At 35.8% G+C, this 11,649-nt stretch overlaps 1 protein-coding gene and 1 long non-coding RNA gene across 2 annotated transcripts; one reads left to right on the forward strand and one right to left on the reverse strand.

Moving 5' to 3' along the window:
- Positions 1 to 521: 521 nt before the first annotated feature.
- Positions 522 to 2,180, forward strand: LOC113711874 (uncharacterized). The gene is made up of 2 exons (XM_027235104.2): positions 522 to 948; positions 1,487 to 2,180. Exons 1-2 carry the CDS (start codon positions 660 to 662, stop codon positions 1,816 to 1,818), a joined length of 621 nt encoding a protein of 206 aa, XP_027090905.1. The 5' UTR covers positions 522 to 659; the 3' UTR covers positions 1,819 to 2,180.
- A 5,407-nt stretch (positions 2,181 to 7,587) lies between these two features.
- LOC113711051 (uncharacterized) lies at positions 7,588 to 8,899 on the reverse strand. The gene is made up of 2 exons (XR_003453079.2): positions 8,759 to 8,899; positions 7,588 to 7,807 (listed from the first exon to the last, which is right to left on the reverse strand). It is a non-coding gene; the product is annotated as an uncharacterized lncRNA (long non-coding RNA).
- Between the last annotated feature and the right edge of the window lie 2,750 nt (positions 8,900 to 11,649).

The raw sequence follows: 11,649 nt of genomic DNA on the forward strand, positions 1-11,649 counted from the left end.
TCAATGAGTGGAAATGGTCCAATGCCTCAATTAGCCAAAAATGCCTCCTGCATCAATTCTCTCTCTCTCTCCTTGTTTTTTTTCTTTTGGTTGGTTAGAAATGGCTGTTCAACCTCAATAATTTAGAGTTGTAAGCTACACATATAACTGAGTGTGCTTGTGGACCATGTTGCAAACAAACAAATCTTTCTGATATGAAAAGAAATTGCATTACACATATACACACACTCAACCACACACAAAATACAAGGATCAAGAGGCTAAAACAATCTCTCAAGATAATAGTTCTAAAGATAAAGTAGCACATTAAGATAGCAAGTAGCACATTTTTACACATTATCCTTCCAAAACATACCATATTGGTAAGATTTGTGGCACATGTGGTTTGGTAGATACTTAACCAGCTAATCACTATTTACAAAGATATTAGTGTGATGGCTAAATGTAAACCATCATTTAATTACCCAAACTAATTATTTATACACCAAATCTATCAACCCCACCATCCAACCTCCCAAACACACGCATACACATATATATGCTCTCTAAGAACATACACAAGATCTTTCCTCCTATATTCTCCTACTTTCTGCTCTCTTGCATTTGCTTTCTTCTTGACTCCTGAAAATCCCACATTTCTTTCTACTTCAAGATCAAAAATGAATGAATACAGAGATAACAAGACATGTTATCTCCATCCTAGGGAAGTGGTTATAGGGATTTGTGCTCTGTGCTTGAATGAAAGGCTGCTGGTCTTAGCCTCACAGCAGGAACAGCTTCACCAAGCCAACAACAGCAACAATCATAGAACTCACAGTTTTACTCATAGGAGAAATCCCATGAATTTGCCAAGGATCTTTGCTCTCAGCTCTTTGCTCAATCGCCTTGATCTTAGGCACAGAAAGTCAGATGACCAATACCACTGTGAGAGTTCAAGCAGTCAAGAAGGTGAGGCTTCAGCCAGAATTCGTATTGAAGTTTCTTGTTCTTTTTATATCATTTCTATCACTCTTCTTCACTTCTTGATTTCTTTGTTTTTTTTTTGCCTCCTTTAATTTGGTTACTTGAAAAGTACTGCATATTAGTTGAGGATCAGCTAGATTTGTGTACCAAAGTTCCTGTGGATTGATAGATTTACAGTATGGCAAGAGGAAGAAAGATTTTCCAACCTTATGCTTTATCTTTAGGCTTACTAGTAATTTAAACTCAACATTTGGTCATATACTTAATTGTCTTAAAGCATTTGGTGTCATAGGAAGAGCATTTGGAGTTCAAAAACTGTCTTTTCACTATTATTTTAACTACATGAAGGCTTCTCAGAATCACATCTTGGTAAATGTGTTTAAATCAGCAGATGATTTTTAAACAGCTTTTGTTTCATTTATACTGTGCTAATTAGTTGACCATTTTAGTCAAAGTGAAAATTAATATAAATAATGGCATGTGATATTAAATTATTCTAGCTATATGTCATGGGGTTTTGCAGACTCATTCATATCCATCAAGTTTGAAGACAATGGTGCTGCTTCATGGGAGAAGAGCAAAGAACTCCCAAAGATGCCTATGCAGCATAGCAACATGTCATTGCAGCAAAGCTTGAGCAAAGGGGCTGGTGATCTAGGGGTCAAGGCTGTGATAGAGCATCCAAATCCACGTGGTTCGATGAGGTGGCGAAAGCGGATTGGACATTTGTTCCAGCTCATCAGATGGAAGAAGTCCAGTAAAGGAAATGTATGCCATGTGGGAACCAAGATTGACGGAGTGAAGGTGAGACATGGATGGATAAGAACTCTGACAAAGAGAAGGACCAAAGAATAAAGGGTTTTTTGTACAGAAACAGGTGCTCTCTTGCTTTGCTCCACTACTCCTAACACTGACATTGGTGTGTATTAAGGCTGGACCTCAACTATGTAAAGTGATATAAGATGAGATAGCTAGCAAATCAAATTGTGATTCAACAAAAAAAAAAAAAAGTCCAAATTGCGTTCAAATTAAATTGATAAATGATTTGCTTTGATTTTGTATCTCAAAATGTATACGAAGTTTGAGAAAGGAATAATGATCTTTGATTGAATGGTTGATGCCTCAATTCCTTGAAGCATGTCATTTTTTGTACACAACAAATATAATTGTTGGAAGTTGTTACAAGAATATAGTTCTACCATGCACTTTGGAGATCATGCTGATTTCACTTATTTTGGTCATGGATTTTTTTTTTTCTTGAAAAAAAAGAGAAGAGAATATAATGAAGAAAATTTAGCACTGAAATGCTCAATTAAAAAAAAAGTTCTTGAAAATGGATCTTACACTTTATGTGAGATGAAGTGCTTAAGAGGGTGCTTGCTTTTGTGATAAAACTCATAAGGAACAAGTAAAATAGTCAATTTATCTCTTGTGTTCCACACAAGGAAACACAAGTCAGTCATACAATACAATGGTCTTCAATAGTATATAGTAACAAGCATGGAATATGTCCTCTAGCTGTCTTAGAGATCCATGTCTTGCTTCCTTTGTTTCACAAGCAACTGATACAGGAATAATTGCTATTTTGTTTGATTTCGTCCTCAAAAAAGAAAAAAAGGGATGAAAAAAGATTAGAATTGTGAATCTCATCCATCAGTGCAGAATGGCCTGCATGTGCAGATGACTGAGAGGAGGAGCTTTGTTCCTGTATTTCATTGGCATGATAACAAAGATGTCTGTGGGGCTATTTGTCCCCATTGTTGGCTGTAATAAAGGGATCATTACCTAATGGACCACTATGGATGTTGAGAAAAGAGCCTAATAGGGGTGGACGAAAAGGACAAGAGAAGAATAAAATTCAAATCTATGAAAGAAACTAGCTTAATTATGATTTGGAAAAGTTAGTTGTTATCCTTTTTTTTTTTTGGATCATGAATTTGAGTTCATACATTATGGATCTAGGTAGAAGTTGTACTTAATTAAGAAAAATGTAGAAAGGTACTTGTCAAAAGTAGATTTAGTGAACCATGCAATAGTATTATTGTCCTTTCTATGTCCAATTTGTTTGTTTATCTACATGGGGTATTTGGCAATTTGTAGGGTTCAACTTTTTGTCAAGTAGAATTGCCAAATTTACATCTTTGTTTTACCCGGTTTTCAAATTTCAAGTGGTCTACTGGCAATTAATTATGTCTTCCCAGAAGCCTTGCTTCAAAGAGAAATAAATAAATAAAGGTGAAGTTTAACTGCAAAAGAAGGTTGGTACTAATCAAAGCCTCAAAATGGACAAACAATTTTCAGTTTGCACTCTTATATATAACACATCAATCAGTTAATTCCAGAAGTGTTTCAAAAGTTATGTTTGATTTCCTTGTAATAATTGGGAAAATTAGCTGAACTCATCTGACTTTCGTTATCTGTTCTATTTTTGTGTAAATAGAAGAAACAAAAACGCAAAATCTGAAAAGATTGATGAATTACAGCGTAGGTATTGCCGATATATGTTAATTTCTTTTTAATAAATGAAATTATCGTTATACAGTAAAGGCTTTCGCAGCTGCATGTTACTCTAGAATCAATTCATGCTTTCAGCTTTGAAAGGTGAACGTTAAGAGGAAAGAATATGTTTCTTTTTGACTATCCGTTTCAAACTAGTTACAGTTACGATGGACGGTCAGGAAATGGTTATTAGAATTCTCTCCGTTATCACAATAATTTGGGAGCGGAGAGGGAAGGGAGGGTTAAAAAAAAAAATCTCACCAAAGTTGTGGGAGAAAGAGAAAGAAGATTATACATAGACAAACCTAATGATCCTTCATAATTGTTAGACTAGCTAGAATTATTTTACACGTTTCATTGATTGAGTGGATCAAAAAAGGATAACGTAATACAGAATTTTTTGGGGAACAACAGAAAAGGCAAAGAGAAATCAAGATGTGGAGCTATTGAAGAGGACCCCTCAACAATCCTCCTTGCCCGCCAAGAATCAATAGAAGGTGGCTAGTACAATAAAGTTCACCTTCTTTATTTGCTTTGCATTCTTAGGATAAAGACCCTTTATAGTTGGAGTCAAAGAACTTTTTATGGGGCACGTTGTTTTGTCACACCCCTTGGAGAGGAGAGCTATCTTCCTGTCCATACATGTAAAAGTACCCAAAAAATATTTTTTTAAAAAAATCTACCAATTAAGACTTTAGACAAATAGGTAGGCCTAAACAGATAGCCTTAGCTCTCTTTTCTATCCCACCTTTACTTCATTGGAAGTCAAGCTCGAATAGTACACATGAATTGATGTTCTAGGTTTATCTTTTGAGTTTTTTTTGTATCAAAAAAGTTTGAATGGGTTTGATTCTGATTATCATCACTAGTTAGGACATGTTTTTCGAAATCATAGGTTATTTACAAATATTTTTATAGATCATCCAGTAATATAGCTTTCAGATTGACAGCAGGATTTGACTTTTTGTAAGGAAAACGGTCCGTTCTATCCAGCTGAACCAACTTATGTCGGCTATCTTTTGAGTTCCTATTGCACTTCTTTGTATTTTGGGTTGGTGAGAGGGCTCACATGCATTGATCTTTCTCTTCTCCTTATCTTTGTTATTAAACTATACTTTAAATTGTGTTGTAATAATTACTGACGTTCTTTTGAATGCGTTCTATTTTTCGAAATTAATACATCCTACCACATTTACTATTATTTTGTTATGTTATAGAAGATTAGATTATAAAATCTGATTAACCAGAGTGTGAATTTCATCAAATCACGCCTTTATTTCGTGCTAACTTTTGAAACGCGTCAATTTTGGCACTACCCATGTATGTTTACTGCATAATTATAACTCAGCCTTAAAGACACAAGTATGCACATACTGTAGAATCACGTCTTCATGTAAATACGCTAGGTTAGTATTTTCTACGGCTGGATATCATCAGGTCATTCTCTTTTTGACATACTTTGCAACCACATTGACTAAAACAAGAATTTCTTGTAATATGACAATGAAGAGCAGTTTAATTGGTAAGATACTTTATCTGTAATTGATATGTAACGGATTTGAATCATCAAAGGAGGTAAGTGGAGAACTACTGTTGATCCTGTTATAAAATAAGGAAAAGAAATAGAATTTCTTGCAATATTACCAGTGTGAAAGATGAAAATTTTTGTTTTTGTCACTTTAGAATTCTAGTGTTTACCTTTTCCTCCACAAGGTGAGGATTGGAAGGAAGGGGAAATAGTGGGAGAGGATCCGAACACCCTTTCTACTGGCTCTTACCAGTAGCCATATAGTTAGTAGGGATGTAAGTGAGTCGAGCCACTATCGAATAGCTCGCGAGTAGTTCGATCAACGACTTGGCTTGAACTCAGTCAAATCGAGTTTGAGCCGAGTCTTGAGCTACTCGAATATACTTTCGAGTCGAGTTCAAGTCAGGAATTTGCGGCTTGTGGCTCGACGATCTACTCGTCGAGCCGGATATATTTAATTAATATATATAATTTAAATAATATATATGTATTATAATTATAAAATGACTGTTATGGGTATAATTTATATTGAATTTACAAGTATATATTTTTCGAGTCGAGTCAAAAAACTTGATTAGACTCGACTTGATAAGGCTCGACCTTTATCGAGTCGAGTCTCGAGCTTAAAAGAATTTCCTCGAGTAGCTCGTCGAGCCGGATATATTTAATTAATATATATAATTTAAATAATATATATGTATTATAATTATAAAATGACTGTTATGGGTATAATTTATATTGAATTTACAAGTATATATTTTTCGAGTCGAGTCAAAAAACTTGATTAGACTCGACTTGATAATGCTCGACCTTTATCGAGTCGAGTCTCGAGCTTAAAAGAATTTCCTCGAGTTGCGATTTTTAAGCTCGAGTCTAGTTACATATAGGTCGAGTCGAACTCGAGTATAGTAATACTCGACCTCGACTTGGCTTGATTACATCCCTAATAGTTAATCCGAATGGCTCTAAAGTTTTGTTTGTTGCTCTGCATTGAGTAAAGGGTTAATTACATTGACGTTGGGCTAATGTTTGTCCAGACCCCGATTAATTAATTCTCGGAGAATTAATCCAACAACATTGACTTCACTAGTAGCAACAACGTCAAGACCCAACCAACCAAATTTGTGAAATGACAAAGATGCCCCTCAACTTAAAGTGCATATACCTTCCCTAGATTCGTCAAAATCACAAAAAAAATCCTAAAGTTTGACAAATTGTGATATTACCATTTGAATAGCCAAAAATTATCAAAAACCCCCTGATGCCATTTAAAAAGGTCAACCAATTGCTGAGTATTTAAAAAGGAAAAAAGAAAAAGAATGTATAAAATAAAGAGGATGTGTTTCTTTCTCTGCTTCTCTTTAGCCTACGACTCAAATCAATTGCTACTATCCTCCCCTGAATCAAATTCTCCTTACGTTGAACCACGATTCACCACATTTGAATATAACATTGACGATAGAAGAAAAGGGTTTAGCTGAACGTACAAGTGAGGATTAGTAGTTTAATTTGAAATTAGTATCATCAACTTGAATTGCAAAAGGTTACTCTGGGGCTTCTAGTAATTTACTTTCCTAATGTAACTTGTATTTCGTAATGCTCATTAACATGATGGTGTACTTGATAAATATTATGCTATTCAAAGGGTAAGAATGTGATTTGGTCAAGCGATACGGTTTATTTTGTAACCTGGCCAAACCCATAGCAATGGAGTTAACTTCTTTAAGGCCTTTGATGCCAAAGCCCGACAAGTATGGTAACATTATTGTAAATGGATACCCAATTCCACTGGAGCCCAAGCCTTCTCAAGTTTTCTTTTGCAGGAGGTCATTGCACCATTGGATATCACTCATTTTATGTGTCCTGCCTGGCAGTTCACGATGAATAAAGAATGACCTCTAAATAGCAGGGATCCCAGGCACCCGCCCCGCGGGGGTTGATGGGGCGGGCAGTGGGGAGTAGTGCTGTTAATCGAGCCGAGTCGAGCCGAGTATCTGAGCGTCGAGCTCGACTCGTGAAGAATTCGAGCCAAGCTCGAGCTCGCTCGATAGCACAGACGAGCTATGATATGCACTCGAACTCGACTCGAAAAATGGAAATGTGACTCGAGCTCGAGCTCGAGCTCGACTCGTTTATCAAAAACGAGCTGGGCTCGGACGAGCTCGAGCTCGAGCTCGAAATATGTATCCGAGCTCGAGGCTCGAGTTCGAGGCTCGAGGCTCGATTTTAGACTCGAGTTCGAAGCTCGATTTTAGACTCGAGTTCGAAGCTCGAGGCTCGATTTTGAGGCTCGATTTCGCAATTGAACAATCAGTTTACGAAGTTCTACTCCAGCATATCCAGATTTAGGCTATCCAAAATCAACAAAAAATATTAGGATTGGCAACCAATGGCATTCACATTCAACAATACACAAACTCTAACCACATTTCATCCAAGACAAATATGACCATAACATCCATCCAACACAAACTTTAGGAATAAAACAAAACAAATACACAAACTACAGTCTAATTCCATTCAAGACAACATTCATTAGAGCCAATATACCATAACAGGTTATGGCCAGCCAAATAAACGCACAAACTACAGCCAAATAACCATGAAAAACACTGCTACATAGCTTAAAAATTGTCCAACTTCAGAAATCACAAGAAAAAGTACAACCCCTTCAGAAATCACAAGAAAAAGTACAGCTTCACAAGTCCAGCTTTACAAATCACAAGAAACAGCATCACATATTCCAAAAAACAGCCTTCAAATGTCCGGAAGATCAATTTCTTCAATTGTAGATGATTCGGAAACATCGAGTGGTTCCTACAAAATGAAAACAAGAAAGTTACAACTAAAGTGATTGATTAGATTAAGAACTAAAGTGTGATGATTAGAAAGTTCCTAGTAGGTGATTGATTAGATTAAGAACTAAAGTGTGATGAACTTATACTTTAGGGGGTTACATTCTTTACATATTTAGTGTCAATTATAATATAGAAAGTTGAATGTATAAATTTATTAGTTGTAGTTTAAGAGTAACTAATTTAGTCGCTAATAAATTATTAGTTAATTGATTTAGTGGGTAGCAAACAACTAAAGAAACTAAAGAAAGGGCAAAAAAAAAAAAAAAAGAGAAGTATGCTGTCCAAATTAAGCCCGTAAGGCTTTGTGAGTAAAAAATGAACCACCCTTTGGAGAGGCTTTGCAGAGTTGAGGTTAAACTCTAAGATGAAAACTCTTAATTGGAAACCAAATTTGGCAGCTTTAGCTTTGAAGCACTGACATAACAGTCCCATATAACATGATGCTACCCAACTTGGCATTTGAATGACAAAATTTTTGGATTCTTCATAAATCATAATTAATACAGTCAAAAACATTAAAAAGAGAAAATTGAAGTGTAATATAACGTCTGTACGTATCAAACTTAAATTGGATTTCCAAGACAACAGTCTTCTTTCTGAAATTGCATAAGCTATCCATTTTGGAATGTAAAAACATTACAAAATTAAAAAATTAACTACTACAGAACAGAAATTACGGGTCATTATTGATTATGCAAATTACAGAAATTACAGAAATTATGCAAAATCCTTAAAAGCCTTGCAAGTAGAAGACGGTCACCAGACATTTAAGTCCTTCTCACATCACATGTTAAGTTTTTGAACCGTAAGCAGCAATGAAACCTAAAACCAGATTTGGGGGCCGAAACATCGCAGGTTCTGAACTCTTGTCATTTAGTATAATTTACCTACGAAAAGAGACAAGACTTACCAGAAATCACGAAGGATTAGAGAAACCAGTCAAATTGGAATGGTTTTGGCCCCGGCGGTGGACCGGTTGTTAATGGCAGAAAACAGAGGCTGTGGCCTGTGGGTTGAGTCTGTGGGCGGCGGTGGAGGCAGACGTTGCTGTGGGTTGCGGCTGTGGACTGCGGCTTGCTGTGGAGTACGGCGGGGCTGTGGGTGCGGCTGCGGGTTGCGGGGTTGCGGGGCTGTGGTTGCGAGGCTGCGGGGTTGCGAGGTTGCTGGCTGCGGGGTTGCTGGGTTGTGGTGTTGCGGGGCTGCGGGGTTGCGGTGTTGTGAGGCTGTGGGGCTGCGGGGTTGTGGGTAGGGTTGTGGGTTGCTAGCTGGCTGTGGCCTGTGGGTTGCTAGCAAAACAAGTAGCTGCGGGGTGCGGCAGAGAGGGAGAGGCGGAAATGAAGAATGAAACGATGCAATATCAAGTTTTCAACCCTAGTCCAAATTTCTACTTGTTGACTATTAAAATGACAAAAATACCCTTCTTTGTCGAGCTCAACCGAGCTACTCGATAAAGAAGCGAGTTCGAGCCTACTCGGCTCGATTACTAAACGAGTATTTTTCGAGCTCGACCTCGACTCGTTAATTGAAATTAACGAGCCGAGCTCGAGCCTTATCGAGCCGAGCTCTAACGAGCTTTCGAGCTGCTTGTTTTGCTTAACAGCTCTAGTGGGGATGGGGGAGTACATCCCCACGCTGTCACCCGCATACAAATAAATAAATATATGTTATAATTATATATAGTACATTTAATATTATTAATTATAATAATTATATTATTAGCAAAAATTTCAGAAAGTCAACTCGACAAAAACTTCAAGAAGTAGAGTATTTCTTAAATGGCTAATTCCACTTTGCACTTCTGAATTTGTAACACTCTTCCCTAAAGGGCTAACTCCACTTACACTGAGAGCGGCTGTCGTCAAGGCTTTGCAACTAGGGATGGACTAGAATCAACACTGAAATGGAGAGCAAAGGCCTGATAAGGAAAGTGGTAAATAAAGACACGAAAGATGCACTATTGGCAACAACGCTAGAAGATGCCATTATGAATTGTTCATCAAACACAATAAGGAATCTTCTCCCTCTCACTTTTTTTTTTGGGTAATAAGTATATGGCTTGTTCATAATAGCATTGATTTTTACCCATCTACTTAGCGAAAGTTTAATTATAGAAAAGAAGCAAGATATTGTTTTCTTTTAAAGTTGCTCCGGTTTAATAATATTAGGATAACCGTATTTGACAACTCTTGTTTGTTATAAAATTAATGAAGTGATAAGTATGATGTTCATTTATTTTCTTAAGATATGCATTGCAATATTCATTCCCTACAAGATTTATTGATACATTGATATATATTCTTGTAGTTGGTTATGCTATCATTATTCAAGGTGATAAATTTATCGCTATTTTCAAAAAAATAAATACATCACTATATCCCTTACAATATTCATTGATACATTGATATATCTTCTTGTAGTTTGTTTTTCTATTACTATTTTCGATATGATAGACTTATCACTATTTTTGAGATGATATACCCATTACTATTTTCGGAAAGATCTTATCACTGTCTGGGGTTATTATCACTTTACCCCTTTAACGTTTGATGCCACTATCAATTTTCCCCTTAACGTTATTTTTTAGTTACTTTATCCTAGGGATGGCAATGGGGACGGGTGACCGCGGGCACCCGCCCCGCGGGGGGCTAATGGGGAGGGGGGAATTTTTTTCCCCCCGCTTAGAAACGGGGCGGGGGCGGGGACGGGGGAGTGTACCCCCGCTCCGCCACCCGCTTTAAAAAAATAAATATATAAAATAAATATATGTATATAATTATATATATAATATATAATTTAATTAGTTACAAACTTATGATAATGATATTATTAGTTATATGTATTATATAATATCTATTAGTATATATAATATAATTGATATTATTAATTATACTAATAATTATATATGTGTACTAATACAAATTATTAATTGGTTATACTAAATTTACTAATTCATTTATACTAAATCCCTAATTACACTTAATACAATAACATTTTTTTCTTAAAAAAAACACAAGCACAATAATGAATTAGTGATTGTATTTGTGTCAAAAGTGAAAACTTGACTACTTTAGTTATATTTATTTCATCATGTTGGATTGTATTCAAATAATTTTTGTTTGATTGTTTTTATAAGTTTCAATTGTAAAATTACAATGAATAATAATTTGATGATGTGTTGATATTTTAGTACTTGATTATTTGCTAAAATTTAACCATAATAAAATTATATAACAAATTTTTATTAGCCCCGCGGGGGAGCGGGGCTGGGCAGGGGCGGGGGGAGTTTGTAGGCAGCGGGGCGGGGGATGGGTCCCCCGCCCCAACCCTGCCCCGTTGCCATCCCTACTTTATCCCCAAGATTAATGGTCAAATTTAACGGAGTTTGTTAATTAAAGTGAAAAGACATGTTTAACCCTTAAAATTATTATCACTTTATCCCCATAAACTATAGTCTCATTATCAATTTACCCCCTAGAGTTATTTTTAAGGTAATTTATCATACCATTAAACCAACTTAGCAAGTTAAAAAATTTTAGAAGAAAATACCCTTCTCTTTGCATAATAAAAATAATAAAAAATTTAGAGTGACTCTTCTCCTTTTTAGTATTAAGAAAAAAAATCAAAGTATTAATTTCTTTCTTCTTGGCAATCTTATTAATATAAAAAAAGAATAGAAAGATGGAGAGGGAGAGGGGGAGGGGGAGAGGGAGAGAGCTCAATTCTTTTTTTAAAAATTACAAATAAGAAAGAATTAAATACTTTTATTATTTTAAAATTATTTCACTTTTCTGTTTATTACGA

The sequence above is a fragment of the Coffea arabica genome, chromosome 10e (assembly GCF_036785885.1).
Source record: "Coffea arabica cultivar ET-39 chromosome 10e, Coffea Arabica ET-39 HiFi, whole genome shotgun sequence".
In the NCBI taxonomy this organism is placed as follows: Eukaryota; Viridiplantae; Streptophyta; class Magnoliopsida; order Gentianales; family Rubiaceae; genus Coffea; species Coffea arabica.

What these genes read in the sequence shown, in the direction of transcription:
- LOC113711874 (XM_027235104.2), top strand. Translation starts at nt 660, where the DNA reads ATGAATGAATACAGAGATAACAAGACATGTTATCTCCATCCTAGGGAA. An exon ending in GAGTTCAAGCAGTCAAGAAG is followed by an intron (nt 949 to 1,486) that starts GTGAGGCTTCAG and finishes GGGGTTTTGCAG; the next exon opens with ACTCATTCATATCCATCAAG.